Source organism: Molossus molossus, unplaced genomic scaffold, assembly GCF_014108415.1.
Source record: "Molossus molossus isolate mMolMol1 unplaced genomic scaffold, mMolMol1.p scaffold_m16_p_11, whole genome shotgun sequence".
Classification (NCBI taxonomy): domain Eukaryota; kingdom Metazoa; phylum Chordata; class Mammalia; order Chiroptera; family Molossidae; genus Molossus; species Molossus molossus.
Genome location: NW_023425346.1, coordinates 52,444,705 through 52,462,116, shown reverse-complemented (window position 1 = coordinate 52,462,116; position 17,412 = coordinate 52,444,705). Strand labels below are relative to the sequence as shown.

At 37.8% G+C, this 17,412-nt stretch overlaps 1 protein-coding gene across 1 annotated transcript in view; it reads right to left on the bottom strand.

Moving 5' to 3' along the window:
* Window positions 1-7,943, bottom strand: part of C2CD6 (C2 calcium dependent domain containing 6) — a 98,035-nt gene extending 90,092 nt beyond the window's left edge. Inside the window, 3 exon segments of the mRNA XM_036253332.1 lie at window positions 2,500-2,660; window positions 4,019-4,070; window positions 7,857-7,943. Coding sequence (XP_036109225.1) covers window positions 2,500-2,660; window positions 4,019-4,070; window positions 7,857-7,943 — 300 coding nt within the window.
* Between the last annotated feature and the right edge of the window lie 9,469 nt (window positions 7,944-17,412).

The window sequence follows — 17,412 nt, the reverse complement described above, 5'->3', positions numbered from 1 at the left end:
TCTTTTTTTTTTCTTTCTTTCTTTTTTTGGACATTGCCTGTTGATTTTCTACTGTAAAGGGTGGGGATTTCACCCAATTATTCACTCCCTGCCCTCTTCCTTCTGGCAAACAACTGGGTATATACCAGTGGACGAGATAGAGGCCCCATATGTATAAATTTATATTCTGATGTGAAAAGATAACAAATGGACAAGTAGCTAATTAATTAAATACTTCTGGAAAGTGATCTATGAAAAATAATAAAGAAGCACAAGAGAAAAGAATACATGGCCCCCTTTTCAGTCTTTTTTCTTTAACTTTTTGATAAAATGTATACCACTGTCTCAACTTGGAACTTTACAATCTGTAATATAATACCATTATATGTCACCTTTAAAATCCATACTCTAGGTCTAGATAGTTAGAAAAAAAATCTCATGCATCCCCACCCCAAGATTCTAAGTAGTTTTTTAAAAAATTAAGATATGATCGACATCCAACATATTACTTTTAGGTGTATAATATAATGATTTGATATTTGTATATATTGAAAAATAATTATCACAGTAAGTTAACATCCATCACCATACAGTTACAATTTTTTTCTTGTGATGAGGACTTTTAAGATCTACTCTCTAACAATACAATACAGTATTATTAATCATTGTCACCATGTTGTACATTAGATACCCAGAACATATTTATAACTGGAAGCTTGTTCCTTTTGATCACCTTTACCCATTTCACCCACTCCCCAAACTCCACCTGTGGCAATGACCAATCTGTTCTCTGTATACATAATTTAGGGTTAGGTTGTTTTTTAGATTCCACATTTATGTGAGATCATGTAGTATTTGCCTTTCTCTGTCTGACTTATTTCACTTAGCATGATGCCTCAAGGTCCATCCATGTTGTTGCAAATGGCAGGATTTCTTTCTTTTTCATGACTGAATAATATTTCATGAATTAAAAAAAAAATTATTTATCCTTGGATGGATACTTAGTTTTCCCCCCATATATTGGCTATTGTAAATAATGCTGCAGCGAACACAGGGGTGCAGATATCTTTTCAAGATAGTGATTTTGTTTTCCTTGAATACCCACAAGTAGAATTACTGGATCGTCTGGTAATTCTACTTTTAATTTTGTGAGGAACCTCCATCCTGTCTTCCATAGTGGCTAAACCAATTTACTTTTTTACCAATTGTGCACAGGGGTTTCCTTTTCTCTACATCCTCTACATCTTGTCTTTCAGATCTAAACCATTTTAACAGGTGTGAGGTGATATCTTACTGTGGTTTTGATTTTCATTCCCAATGATTACTGATGGTGAGTACCTTTTCATATACCTGTTGGCCATTTGGTTGTCTTCTCTGGAAGAATGTCTATTCAGATTTTCTGCCATTTTTAATTGGATTTTCTATTAAATTGTATGAGTTTATATATTCACATATGTTTGGATATTAACCTATTAACCTATTGGATATATGGTTTACAAATATTTCTCCCATTTTGTAGGTTGTGTTTTCATTTTGTTGATGCTAATGAGAGTGTATATTTTGGGGAGGAATTATTAAATTATTAAATTATTAAAAACTAAAGAGATTAATTCATGCAAAAATAATTGGGAGAGATTTTATAAGAAGAAAGGAGAGAGGTAAAGGAGAAACAAGAAAAAAAATGGTGTGCTATGAACTGAAAGGTTGTGTCCCCTCAAAAATCATATATTGAATTCTAAATCCCCAACAAAGTGGTATTTGTATGTGGAGTGGTTGGGATGTAATTAGGTCATGAAGGTAAAGCCCTCATGAATTGGATTAAGTACTCTTATAAGAAGAGACACAAAAAAGGATGACCTCTCTCTACTCTCTGCCGTATCACTATAACAATAAGAAGATGGCCGTCCAGGTGGTGTGGCTTAGTGGTTGAGCATCAACCCATGCATCAAGAGGTCACCGGTTTGATTCCCAGCCAGGACATATGCCCAGATTGTGGGCCTGACCCCCAGTGGGGGGCATGCGGGAGGCGGCCAATCGATATTCTCTCTCATCGATGTTTCTGTCTCTCTCTCCCTTTCACTTCCTCTCTCTAAAATCAATAAAGGAAAAAAAAAATTTAAAAAAGATAGCCAATGGCAAACCAGGAAGCAGGCTCTCATGGAACAATGGGTCTGCCAGCACCTTGATCTTGACCTTCCCATTCTCCAAAAAGGTAAGAAATAAACTTTTGTAGTTTAAGACCCCCAGTCTACAGTACTGTGTTACAGCAGCCCAAACTGACTGAAACAGGGTGGGAAATGATAGATGGGAGGGGAAGAGCATGACAGAGAAAAATGCATGTGTGATAAACCACAGACAGTAAGGTCTCAGGGGAAAAAAACCACTAAGATTGTGCATTTTATAGTATTCTATTTTTTAGAGGTACTGTTTTTGTTTCTTTCCTACCCCCCCAAAAAGATATAATTAATGCAGCATTTAAAACAAATGCATTCTTATATCTAGAAGAGAACTTTACATTACCTGTACAGAAAAATACTTCACTTCATCAAACTTAATTATAGATTTCTTTTCATTACTGTGATATAGTGTGTTTTGGGGTAGCAAGCTACACATTTTTGTACATTTCACAATGTTGTTTATAGAGATGCGAATGTACAAATTATTGTAATGCTGTAAGTTGACTGAAAACACATAGATATTTAGGAAGCAAATTTTGTTGTAATTAAACAATAACACATTATAAAATTAATCCATCAAACAGTTCAGACCAAAACTTAAAAATCAATGAAATAAATAAAGAGGTAATTGTAGAGCACATTAAACAATAAAAAAGTCCTTTAAAATAGTATTTTTGCCCATCAATCTTAGGTACAATATAAGTAGGAAAAAGTTGATTCTTAGATAAATTCTCATATTTTTATCCTTACATTTCCATTATAATTCCTTTGAAATTTTTTCTATATTTTAAGGTGAATAAACATTTATAATATATAGTGAAAAATTTTAAAGCATAATTATATAGAAATTGAAAAATATGTTATTTGAGAGTAATTTTTATTTTTTATTTTAAGCAGAATTCTACTCTAACTCACTTCACTATATACTTCACTTATACTATACTGGCCTGCATTTTTATCTTTCATAGCACTCCACACATTAAAACAATTTTGTTTTTATGATTTAACTAATTACCTTCAAAAATCTCTTTATACAGAACTCTCTTCACTAATTCACTTATATAAAAAAGAAACACTAAGTCTTTATAATGAGACTGGGTTTATGCCCTGATAAATCTAATAATATGTATTTAGCTTATTTAAAGGTATCACGATAAATAAATCCTTTAAACAATGTTTAAGAGAAGCACAGTTATTACTTAGAAATAAATTAGTAATAAATATTACGAGAAGATACATATTTTTTCCTTTAACTTATATGGTTATTGAGGTGGGTTACAGATGGCTGAAAATCTTCTGTCACTCTCTACATCTAAGAGGGACATTTATTTTCCTCTGCTCTTGAATCTCACCTGGACCAGTGGCTATTTTAACATGCAATGGACATGATCAGGCTGGGACAAAATAGGGACAGAGGGGCACTCACTAGTCAGGGTGCAAAATTTAAGGGGATACCAAAAACTTCAGTAATGAAGATAAAAAATATTTTAATGTAATATATTTTTTAAATAAAAATAAATTCAGAAAGAAATAATAAAAGACAAGGCCCTGGGATTACATAGAAAGAGAGAAAGGTCCAACCATTTCAGCATCCCAGCTGAGTCCAGTCTTCCAGGCCTTCTCACTAAAGCACCAGACACATAAATGAGCCATTTTAGATATTCCAGCTTTTCTAAACTGCCAAATGACTGCAGTGATAATGAAGCAGAAGTACTACCAATTGAATGCATAGACAGTGATTAATTATAAAATAGTTAATATTTTAAGCCATTAAGTCTTAGAGTGTCTTGTAATGCAGAAATATATAACTGAAACAGTAATGTATGATCATAGCATGATTCTTAAATCAAAAGAAAGGATACTCTGAGATACAAAATGTCTGCAGCTCTTTATATGAATAGCCAGACAGCCAACCTATAACAATCAAAATAAAAACACAGTGAATGAATTTTTTTTAAGTTAACTTTTCTTCCATTTTACTCTACACCAAACTACATATTTTTTAAAGCTCTACTTTGTTAGTCTTAATCACTAGAAATATTGTTTCTCATTAGAAATATCTAGTGATTGGAAAACACCAGAAAGCAGAAATACAGAAGAAAAACAGGCAGGATTTGTTTAAAATAAACCTAAAATAAACAAGAATACAAAACAAAACAATGGTTCATTATCAACTTAAATCCAACCATCACTCTTTGAATCTTTTTTATTTTCTATTAGGCAAGAAGTGGTAAAATGTAGCATCTTGCATATAATAATAAGAAACATGCCTTGCTTGAGATAAGCTTTTTTGTTGTGTCCTAAACCCACTCTATTCATTCAATAGTCATTCACTGACTATAATATGTCAAGAGCTGTGAAATATTCATTCTCTCTTATCCAAAGTGTTTCTAAATGTTAAAGAAAATTGTATCTTTGTTTAAACATAAAATTAAATACAAAACGAATACAGGAACACTTGAAAGTAATATTCAGCATTAACCAAATATTAAACATTATAAAATAAAATAAATGGCCCAATAGTATTTTTAAATGTAATGTAATTGGTTTTAGAACAATACAAAAAATGGTATTAGCATTTAATATTTAATTAAAAGACTACTGTATCTGAATGATGAAATCCTAAAGAAAATATTATGGTCTACTTCCTAAGGAAACATAGGTATGAAATATGGTAAAGGAAAGATTCTGAATTTTCAAATTCAAAGGGAGTGGGTAATGCCTACTGTATATATAATCTAGGAGGGATTGCCATAGGAGATTCCATGAATCATTGTTTATTTCTTAAAATTGGGTTGTATACAAGGAGGATAAGACAGGCAAGTACAGCTATAATTTTATATTATAAAATGCTATACATTGCAAATCACTGCCTGCCTGCCAAGTATTTCAACATGAAGTCTTGGGCAACTATCTTAATCTTCCTTATGTTTCAATAGCTTTTAATATATTTACATAGTAGATCCATATAATATAGAAAAAAGATTTAACTCTCAAAAATACAATAATGACAATTCACAGACTACGGTAACAAATGTTGCCACAGAATCTGAGACTCATTTGTAGCGCAAAGCAATAACCATATCAGTATCTCCACCCCCAAACACTCTCAAACATGCATTTAAAACAGGAAAGCAACCAGAAAGCTCTTCACAAAAGCATTTTTTTAAAAAAATCTTTACTCAAGGATATTTTTCCATTGATTTTCAGAGAGAATGGAAAGGAAGGAAGGAAGGAGGCAAGGGGGAGGGGGGGAGAGAGAGAGAGAGAGAGAGAGAGAAACATCGATCCAGGGTTGGGGATTAAACCTGCAACCCAGGTCATGCCCTCGACTGGGAATCGAACCCGAGACCCTTTGGTGTGAGGGCCAATGTTCCAACCACTGAGCCACACTGGATAGGGCATCTTTATTTTTATTGTTGACACTATTATAAATGTCCCCATTCCCCCCTCCTCTGCCCCCCCCATACCAAGCCCCCAACCCCCTTCCCTCTGGCCATCACCACACTGTTGTCTGTGTCCATGCCACAAAAACACTCTTTGTGACTAATTTTAAGACACAGACTCTTCACACATTTTTTCTGAAAATGGGATGTGACTATCAGAAACAGGAGTAGTGGGTTGTTACGTGGTTATCTTTGTTTACACAAGTGCAAACCTTGCCAAATATTTCAAAAACATCACCGAACTCTCAAAGAGGAAATGGTGTGACTAAACCATGCATTGGGAGGAGCTATCAATTACATGCCAAACATCTCCGTCAACACTTCCAGCCAGTGGACCTTTAAGAGAAGCTTTTGCATATCTAGCAACATGTAATTCAAATAAGGAAAATAAAAACTATGAAGTTAAAAAGTGTGAGATCAAAATGGTTTTCAAAATGTCAGTTCTAAAAAGATGTAAAAGTTATATTTAAGAGTATGGGTTATGGAAATTAGTATGTCAACATAATGACATGCATAATTGCTTACGGCCAAAAGTGATTTCAAATAATCTTTTCTAAATTTAGATTCAGACAGTAAAGGCTAATACTCCAGCTTTGGGTGTGATATAAGAAAGTATTATATAATTATGTAGATAAATGCACACCATGGACATTTTGTAAAAACAAAAATGTATACATTAATATAGCCTTACTATTTCCTTCCAAAAGGTGGTGTTAAATAAATAATATGTTTGTTAATCAAAAAAAATATACTAGTATGTGATAGGATACAGGAAAGAGAGATAAAAGAAATTCTTATTTCATAGCTATTAACTACTCTAATAGTGCTCAGAGAAAAAAGATAGCTGCAATAGAATACCTGTCTTAGACAGTTCCAAATGTATACATATCCTCATTTCCTGTATCTGTAGCACCCAAAAGAAAAAGCAGATTTTTCTGTTCCTCAGCTTAGATATTAGGTCCTTCCTGTGTGTTTGCGTGTATGTTTGATTGTTTCCCCTGGGGTTTATTATTTTTTGGAAGAGAGAAGGTATAGAGTCAATTTTCAAACTGTAACTCAAAGGTTCCTAAATCTGACAACGAATACAATCATCTGGAGAGCTCAATAAAGTACTGATTCCTAGGTCCTATTTTCAAATTCTAAGGTAGCAGATCTTAGGTAGGGCCTGAAAATCAATGTTCTTAAAAACTACTCCAGGTGCCCTGGCCACTTTGGTTTAGCGGTTAGAGTGTCGGCCTGTGGTCCAGAGAGACCCGGGTTCGGTTCCCGCTAAGGGCACGTACCTCAGTTGCAGTTTGTCCCCAGCCCTGGTTGGTCATGCAGGAGGCAGCCACTCGATGTGTCCCTTTCACGTCGATGTTTCTCTCTCTCTCTCTCTTCCTCCCACTCTATCTGAACAAAAAATGGAATAAAAATGTCCTCTGGCCCTGGTCGGTTTGGCTCAACAGTTAGAGCGTCGGCCTGTGGTCCAGAGAGACCCGGGTTCGGTTCCCGCTAAGGGCGCATGCCTCAGTTGCAGTTTGTCCCTGGCCCTGGTGGGTCGTGCGGGTGGCAGCCACTCAATGTGTCCTTTCACGTTGATGTTTCTCTCTCTCTCTCTCTCTCCCCCTCCCTCTCTCTCCTTCCCACTCTATCTGAACAGACAATGGAAGAATGTCCTTGGGTGAGGATGATAAATAAATAAATAAATAAATAAATAAATAAATAAATAAATAAAATGTCCTCGGATGAGGATGAGCGAGAGAGAGAGAGAGAGAGAGAGAGAAAGGAAGGAAGGAAGGAAGGAAGGAAGGAAGGAAGGAAGGAAGGAAGGAAGGAAGGAAGGGAGGAAGGGAGGAAGGAAGGAGAGAGAAAGAGAGAAGAAAGAAAGAAAGGAAGAAAGGAAGAAAGGAAGAAAGGAAGAAAGGAAGAAAGGAAGAAAGGAAGAAAGGAAGAAAGGAAGAAAGAAAGAAAGAAAGAAAGAAAGAAAGAAAGAAAGAAAGAAAGAGAAAACTACTCCAGGTGATTCTTATGTAATTTGACTTTAGGAATCTACAATATAGAAAACATTTTTTTCTGTGAATCAGGATGTTTTCCATAATTTCAGTGATCATTAAAGTGCTTTTCTGACTCATAAAATGAAAAATCGATGACTATGTTATCAGAGAGAACATTTTCTATGCATACTTTTGATTACCAAATAAAAACATTAACTAGTCTTAATGTAAAATAAGAAATAACTTGCACGTGTTTATTAAGGATCAGTCATACATACCACATCCCCAAATGGCACCACATTTGCTGTTTCAGGTGTTACTCTCAGTTCTTGATCTTCAGACCCTTTCAAAGATTTTTTCAGCATCTACAGTGTGAATACATTAAGGCTTTATTATTTTTTTTTTTTAATTTTTTTTTTTTTATCCTCACCCGCGGATATTTTTCCATTTTTTGTACAGCTAGAGTGGGAGGGAGAGAGAGGGAGAGAGAGAGAGTGAGAGAAACATCGACGTGAAGGGACACATCAAGTGGCTGCCACCCGCACGACCAACCAGGGCCGGGGACAAACTGCAACCGAAGTTCGTGCCCTTAGCAGGAACCGAACCTGGGTCTCTCCGGACCGCAGGCCGACGCTCTAACCGCTGAGCCAAACCGGCCAGGGCTACATTAAGGCTTTAGAAGGCAAATAAGAAAATAACTAAAAGTTTACTTCAATTCAATTTTATGAGTATCTAGTATCGGGTATTATATTAGGAAGTGGGATATTAATATGACTAGAGAACTCATCTCTACCCTCAACAACTTTATCAGTAAGTTAGCAGAGAAACAAAGGAGACAAGTACATTCTGGCACAAACAATAAATCCTTGCTAACTAAAAAACACCATCGTTACCACATTTCTGTCTTAAACTGATGTGGACTAAGTATCTGACAAAGAGCAGTGATCCTACTTGCAAATTATCTCAATTCCTTCAGTTATTAGTCATGGAAGGAACTGGAATTTAATCTTCTGGAATAGTTAGTACACCAGAATGAAGCAACGAACAGACGGTTTGGGGGTTTTAGTTGTGATTTCCTCCAGAGTAAATTAACTGATATTTGTGGATTGGTATTTAACCTTGTTCTAATGGTTCTAGTCACTACACACAATGGTTAGTCTTTATAGATTTTAAAAGTAAAGAGAAAGGGAGCAGGGGGGAATGGAGTGGAGACGCAAGAGGAATAGGGAAAAACTGCCTATTAAAAATATCTTGCCTGACAGTTGTGGCTCAGTGGTTGAGCGTCAACCCATGCACCAAGAGGTCTCCAGTTCGATTCCCAGTCAGGACACATGCCCAGGTTGTAGGCCTGATCCCCAGTGGGGGGTATGCAGGAGGCGGCCAATCAATGTTCTCTCTCATAGATGTTTCTATCTCCCTCTCCCTTCCTCTCTCTCTAAAATCAATAAAGAAAAAAACTTTTTTTTAATATCTTAAAAACTGCCATTTGCGCCAACAAGGATGGATCTTGAGAATATCATGCTAAGTGAAATAAGACAGAAAAAGTCAAAAACCATATGGTTTCATTCATATGTGGGATATAAAACTGAAAGCAACAAGTGAACAAACAAGAAAAGCAAACAAACAAAAATGCATAGACACAGACAACAGTATGGTGATTATCAGAGGGAAGGGAGGTGAAGGGGTTCAAATATTATGGTGACAGAAAAAGATATGACTTTGGGTGGTGATCAAACAATGCAATATCCAGATGATGTATCACAGAAATGTACACTCGAAAACTACATAATCCTATTAACCAGTGTCACCCCAATACATTTAATATTTTAAAATCTAACTTGAAAAAAAGTATATTTATCCCCAACCTTTGCTGAACTTGAATTAATATGTCCTTGTTTACAAACATTAACTTCCCAGGAATTTTTGTTATATCTTTCAAGAAGCACTGAATATTAAAGTATATAATAAATCCGTGGTTATGTTAACATTTTGTTTTAAAGTATATAATACCTGCCTTGGCCGATTTTGCTCAGCAATTAAAGCGTCGGCCCGTGGACCAATGAGTCTTGGGTTCGATTAGGGTCAAGGGCACGTACCTCGGTTGCAATTTGTCCCTGGCTGTGGTTGGGGTGGTGCAGGAGGCAGCTACTCAATGTGTCCCTTTCACGTCAATGTTTCTCTCTCTCTCTCTTCCTCTCTCTCTCTCTCTCTCTCCCACTCTATCTGAACAAAAGTGAAGAAATGTATATACTTGGCTAAGGATAAAAAAAAAAGTATATAAAACCTTAGTTGTATTGAAAATTTTTATATATTTTGGATCATTTTGTTATTGTTGCATCTATCTGGTATAATGTGTTTTACAACTGTAAACCTACTTTCACCCCACCCTGTATATATATTATTTAATTTTTAATTTAAGGTAACTGAGTGATAATTACTGTAGTGTCACAAAAATATCAAACTGTATATGTATTTAATGTGGAAACTCATGCTTTCTAATGTTTTGATAACCTTACTATGGAAGTTTACTTTGAATTTACTTTTATTACTTTTTTGGATGTGCATTTTACAAATTCAAAATAATTAGGGAAAAAACATTTAAAATACTGATGCTCAATTTATCCTTAACTGGCAAAAAAAAAAAAATCCTACCTCCCCTCATTTTACTACCTTTTTTCTTTTCCTTCTTCATCTGAGCAAAGCTCTCTTCACTGACAGCAACATGAGCAAAACAATTATTTGCCAAAATTCTATTAGAACCTTGAACCAAAGTTCTAGAAATCAGTCTCAGAAAGCCTCTGACACCATGTAGAATTTCTCCTGAACCTGCAGAGAATTTTGATTTCAGTTCATTCTACTATGTCTATCATCTCTGTCACTTTGGGCCACACCCTTCATACAGACTGCTGAAAAGTCTGTAAATTCACTCACATTGTTCTGCATTTCTTTTCCAATGACCTATTGATCCACTCTCCTCCATTCCACAGTTTCCTTTGAAAATCTCTAGCCTACATGCTTACCTTTCCCTAGGATATTCCTACTTCCTAGCCCTAATGGAAACCTTGTTATCCTTACATTAAGTATCATTTACAACCATATGCCTGGCATTGTGCTGATTCAAGCTTGAAGTGTTTCTGCCCTCAAGAAGTTCAGTCTGGTGCTGAAGACAGACAGGTGGACAAACAACTGCAGTCTCGCTTTAAGAAAATCAACTGCCAAGAAGAAAAAAATTTTGTCTTTACTTTTTCTTTGCTCAATCCAGATCTTCTACATGGGAAAAGAGAGTAACTTATTTGATTGCTCAGATCTTGCCATTCATAGCATAAGCTACAAGTACATGGTATTATTAACTCTAAAAACTGTGTGGTTTAACCCTTTTCCCTCGGGTCAACTCAAGAGAAGTGGCTTCTTTTCACCCTCTGTAGTTTTGTCTCCATGAAATAAGGACACTCACAACAAAGCCCCTAGAATATCAGGAGAGAATATTAGAATTTAGCAATTTTCTTTAACAAATAAGAAAGTATGCACTACAGCTGACTCTAAGCAGTATACAAATATTATGAGGAAAAGTGTGAGTTTCATGCTCAGAGGGTTCATATGAGTGCCCTCATGCTTTCAGGGTCTTGTGTTAGCTAGTTAAGTGGATTGACCAACCAACTACATGACCTTAAGTAGTAGACTATTTAGTCTGCTTTACAAATAGATAAAAACTGACAAAAAATTTCATAGCAGCCTGGCCGGTGTGGCTCAGTGGTTGAACATCAAACCGTGCACCAAGAGGTCGCCAGTTCGATTCCCAGCTGGGGTGCATGGCCAGGTTGCAGGCTGGATCCCCAGCAGGGGAGTACAGGAGGCAGCTGATTAATGCTGACATTTCTCTCTCATTGATGTTTCTCTCTCTCTCTCTCCCTCTCCCTTCCTCTCTCTCTAAAATCAATTAAAAACATATTTAAATAAAATCCCACTATTTAAAAAATTTTTCATAGCAAAGCATTTTTAAAAGTTGGCAAATGTAACCCTGGCCGGTTGCTCAGTGGTTAGAGCGTTGGCCTGCAGTCCAGAGAGACCCGGGTTCAGTTCCCACTAAGGGCATGTATCTTGGTTACGGTTTGTCCCCGGCCCCGGTTGGGTCGTGTGGGTGGCAGCCACTCGATATGTCCCTTTCACGTCGATGTTTCTCTCTCTCTCTCTCTTCCTCCCTCCCACTCTATCTGAACAAAAAATGAAAAAATGTCCTCGGGTGAGGATTAAAAAAAAAAAAGTTGGCAAACATAAAGATATATCATGCTAACAGATGTGAGCTGGTATCTCATTATTTTTTAATCCTCACCTGAGGATATGTTTATTGATTTGAGAGAGAGAGAGAGAAAGACATCCATTGGTTGCTTCCCACTTGTGCCCCAACTGGGGATCAAACCTGCAACCTGGGTATGTGTCTTGACCTGGAATTGAACCCACAACCTTTTTGGGTGACAAATAAGTACTGTGATTTACTAGACACAACCAAGATGTACTTCTTCCATTTTGGAATTGCAAATCTTTGACAGTATCTTTTTCAAATATAGTAACATTAAAAATGACTTTGGAATAAGTGTGCCTTAGAACCAGACCTTTAAATCACTACATAACAAAGTATTAAATCAAGCTTTTCAAAAATAAAAATGCATACTGAATTTTCACCACTAATAGACACATAGAATTTTAAATCATTTCAGAAGCATTTCTTGTTTATTATTTTTCATTTTGTATATTGTACAATTTATGTACTAAATTGCAATATGTTTTGTAATGTATAAATAAGTATATGAACATTGATGATGGTGCTCATATGATTTTTACTGACAAGACTGCAATGAAAGAAATTTGGGGACCACTCTTATAGAATCCCATCTATATGCCTATAATAATTAAATCTGCCTTTTCTGGAGGCTTAAAGCAGCCAGTTCCCATGCATTTGCCCACCTGGGCACAGTCTGCTTAGAATGAAGGAGGTTCACCATCTCCACTTAACAGCCCCACTGCCTTCAACTGTTGCCTAATAGTTTTCAGTTTAGACTTATTACCAGAAAGCCTTAGATAAAGCTGAGACTTAGTTCCTCATCTGCCCACTTTTTCCAGGGTCACAACCCTGGAGCAAAAGAGGAACAAAGTGCCCTGGCCGGTTTGGCTCCGCGGTTAGAGCGTCGACCTGCGTCCGGAGAGACCCGGGTTCGGTTCCCGCTAAGGGCGCGTGCTTCGGTTGCAGTTTGTCCCCGGCCCTGGTTGGTCGTGCGGGTGGCAGCCACTCGATGTGTCCCTTCACGTCGATGTTTCTCTCTCTCTCTCTCCCTTCCTCTCTCTCCCTCCCACTCTATCTGTACAAAAAATGGAAAAATATCCTCGGGTGAGGATTAAAAAAAAAAAAAAGAGGAACAAAGGGTAAGATTCCAGCACCATTCAGAATGCCTACAAACTATCTCAGGAACACAGGGCAAATAAGGGGGATGAGGAATGAATGTTAGGGAAGGAAGTGACGGTACTTCAAGTAGGTTTGGAGAAGTAAGAAATGAAGAAAACTAGAGGGAGAGAGGAGCCTAGACAGAATGAATAAGTGTAAAAACATAAAGTGTCAAGGCACAGTTCAAATTACATATTATATTGATATACAGAAATTGATAGATCAGTGAAATAGAATAGAAAGGCCAGGCATGGGGGGTGGGGGAGGATGAGTATCTGTGGTAACTTAGTATAAAGGTGACATCTACAGTCATTAGGGCAAAGATGGATATTAAAAAAAAATAATAAATGATGTTAGGACATTTATTTGGAAAAAGAAATGAACCTCAGGAATTAAAAAGGGTAACTAACGTTTCTGGAGTTTAGCCCTTTCACCACATAAATGAAACCCAAATGATGATGATGACAGCAGCTAACAAAATTTATTGCCTCTACTTTGTGCTTTGCACTAAGCACTTATATCATTACCTCCTTTGGTTCTTCAGACAACCTTATAAGGAAGGTAGGCGGTGATTATTGTATTCGTTTAACAGTTAATAAACGAGCCTCTGACAAGTTAACTGATGGTCAAGATCCCACAGGTGAACTCTTTCTCACGTATTACGGCTTTCCAATTTAGGGCAGGTCTCCCTCCCTCCCATCTGCATGCACTGACCCCTTTGTTCTTCCCAGGCCCTCTAGCTAGTCGGGTAAGCGACATTCACGTTCAGCTGCGGGTGCCAGGCGCCCTCCTGGCCTGGTCATTGAGCAGATCCGCGGTCTTGCCGGACTCCTGGAAGTTACGGCCTGAACAAAACTCCGACCCTCTGATGTGCGTGGATTCCAGGAGATTATGGGGCCTCCTCTGAGGTATAGGGGCCGTGAACAGGGAATGGACCTGCCCGCCGTGGTTATCAGCTGGTTGGAAACTTTGGTCATCTGTTGAGGGGGCTCCGTCCCTTCCCCCTCGGCAGGGGAGTCTGGTCCTAACTGACCTCCTGCTCCTGCGCAGGCGCAGCCCTCTCAACACTTTTCCTGCGCTTCCTCCACCCCGCCCCCAACCCAACCTCCAACCCTCCACTGCGCAAGCGCAAGCGTACTGCACTTCGTGGCCCGCACTTACGGCCTGGCTCTTGTCCAGGACTGGCTTCGAGGGCGTGTGTGTTTAGTGAGCCTGGAGGGTTTAGCTTCAATCCTTGCCCAGGACATTTCAGGCTCTGTTGGAAGGAAGTCAGAACATGCTGGTGGACAGCAAGGCTCCTCGGCACGATGATTGAACACCGTAGTTCGTTTTCTTGTCGGCCCCTTAACCCATCATAAGCCCTCCTCCCTGCACCAATTCTTTCTGGGAAAGTTAAAATATCAATCATCACTTCCTTACACTGTTCCCTGAGTTCCAGATGTTATATTTCCAACAGTCTAGTTGAACATCTTTACTTAACTGTCCCCATAGACTCATAACACAAAACATTAATATGTGTCTTCCCTCCCAGACCTCTAGTATGTTCCAAACTAATTTTAACATAGCAATGTCCTTTTCACAAAAGCTTAAAACTTCAGACGCAGATTTGAATTCTAACCCTAAATATTTGAACCCCACTCTTTCTCTTTATGGCACCTAGTTTAGGACGTCTCCAGGCCTACTATCATCCACACTTTCCAATGTTTTACCTTTAAAATTTAAAAATAGTTCACGTTTTAAAACAAACAAAACCAGAAATGTCAGAGCTTCTTTATTGGTCATAAATTGGAATTCTTTAACATGGAAATCAAGGGCCTCCAGAATTCACTCTGCTTTCTCAGTATCATTATTTATTGCTATTCTATTTAGAATCTATTTTTCTTTTATTCAAGGGCCAGCTCCAAGTTCAGCTTGCAGTTAAGCCGTAAAACCTCATACACATACCCTAAATGCAGAATTAACCACTGTCTCCAAGTTACTACTTGGGATCACACTATTTCAATTAGTTGTTAATTTAAAAAAAATAAAAAAGAGTTCTTTGGGTGCAGGAACCTAACCCTCACCTTGCACTCTTCAGGGCATATGGCACAATAGCCCAAGGTCCTTTATACAAGTTTGTTGGTATGTTGGGTCTGTGCTGTGGGTTTTAATCCCTGTGCGATTGAGACGTGGGCCTACCAGCACACTCTGACTCCGTTACAGTTCATGGGATGCAATATAAAAAAAATCTAGTCCAGCTGGTATGGCTCATGGTTGAGCATCGACCAATGCATCAAGAGGTCACTGGTTCAATCCCCCTGTCAGGACACATGCCCAGGTTGTGGGCCCAATCCCCGTTGGGGGGGCATGCAGGAGGCAGCCAATCAATGTTCTCTCTCATTCATGTTTCTATCTCTCTCTCTCCCTCTCACTTCCTCTCTCTCAACGTAATAAAAGAAAAATTAAATTTAAAAAATCTAACTTAGATCTAATCAAAACTCTATAGAGTCTAGAGCTTAAACTCTAGTCTACAGGAATTTTAGGGACAAAGGAACAAATTGAATGATGCTATTAGGAAATAGTGAAACAAAAATAAAATGTAGGTGGAACATTCTAAAAACAAAACTGGAATCTCTTAAAAAATGTCATGAGGGAACAGAGAATGGTACAGCCACTCTAGAAAATAGTTTGGCAGTTTCTAAAAAACTAAACGTGACTACTGTATAACCCAGCAATTACACTACTGGGCATTTATCTCAGAGTAGTGAAAACTTACCTTCACACAAAACCTCGTACACAAATGTTCATAGCAGCTTTATTCGTAATATCCAAAAAGTAGAATCAGTTCAGAAGTCTTTCCACAGGTAAATGGTTAAACAAACTGCAGTACATACATACCTTGGAATACAACTTAGCAATAAAAAGGAATGAACTATCAATACACACTACTTGAATGAATCTCCAGGGAATTACGCTGAGTAGAAAATTTCAAAAAATTACTGTTGTATGTTTCAACTTCTAAAGACAATACTTTCCTAGATTCTTCAACTACCATACCTATCCATGTCTTCTGACTAGAAAATGAGCCTCTAGAAGGCAGGTACCATGTGTTATTTTATTACTTTTTAAAAAATCTTACACAAACCTAGCAAATTAACCAAGATTAAATCATCTATCTCAATCCAAGCTTTGTGTTTCATAATAGTTTACAAATAGGCCAGAGGTCCCAAATGCCGGCTAATCTACAGGCTACATCATAATCACTTGGGGTATCTTTTTCTAAAAGGAGTTTTCCAGGCATCACCTCAGACCTACTGAATCTGAATCTCTGGGGATGGGGCCATGGAGTCTATACAAGTTTTGGCCTGCTTAGGGGGAGTGGGGAAAGGGAGGTATTAATTACTGAACACTTTATTTTGTACCCTGAAAAACAGTAACAAAAACCCCACTGGGGATCTTGTCTGTTGACACCTCAAAAACTCTACTAAATATATCACTCTACCCACACTTGACAAGAGGAGGTGATAAAAATTTTTTGAGCCAATCATGAAGATATACATTAGCAATGAACTTTCTCCAACTTTCCCCATTATCATGGCCAAAGGTTTTTTGATAGACACCACTGGATTTTCCCTGATGAAAATTTGCACAGATCCACCAGCTACTCAAGGATTATGTATATCCTGGGGTGATCGTGAGATTTAAAGTCAAAGACCTGAAAAATTCAAAGGCAACTATGCCCACACCAGTTACAATATTATCAATGTAGCCAGCTTTCCCAATGGCATTCATAGCAGCACCAGAGCTTATTTTCTAAAATGTTGGGAGCAAAACCCCCTTCAACCCTGTATTAACTTCCTATTGCTGCCACAACAAATTTACCAGAAATGTAGCAGCTTAAACAACACACAGTTGCTATCTTACCGTTCTGTACATCAGAAGTCCAACACGTGACTCACCAGGCTAAAACCAAGGTGTTAGCAGGGCTGGACCTCCTTTCTGGAGGTTCTAGGGGAGGGTTTGTTTCCTTAATTTGGGGATGTTGGCAGAATTCAGTTCCTTAATGATGTAGGACAGCGCCCATATCCATTTCCTTGCTGGCTGTCAACCAAGGGCTGTTTTCAGCTTCTAGAAGTCACCCACACTTCTTGGTTTGTGGGTGACCAGAGCCTTTGAGACACCTTTCCCCATTAAGTCCTGTTATGGTCTTGAGCTCCTCATACCAGTTGAGGAATCACTGGATAAAGCTCTGAAGAGACATTTCCAGTTCAGGACACCTCAAGAGAGCAAAGGATCTCTCTGACAACTCTCTGACCCTTCTTTCATCAACATATGACAATGGAACTTTCTTTGTTTTTAAGGACTCATGGATTATAGGGAGCCCACCCTGATAATACAGGGTAATCTCTGTATTTCAA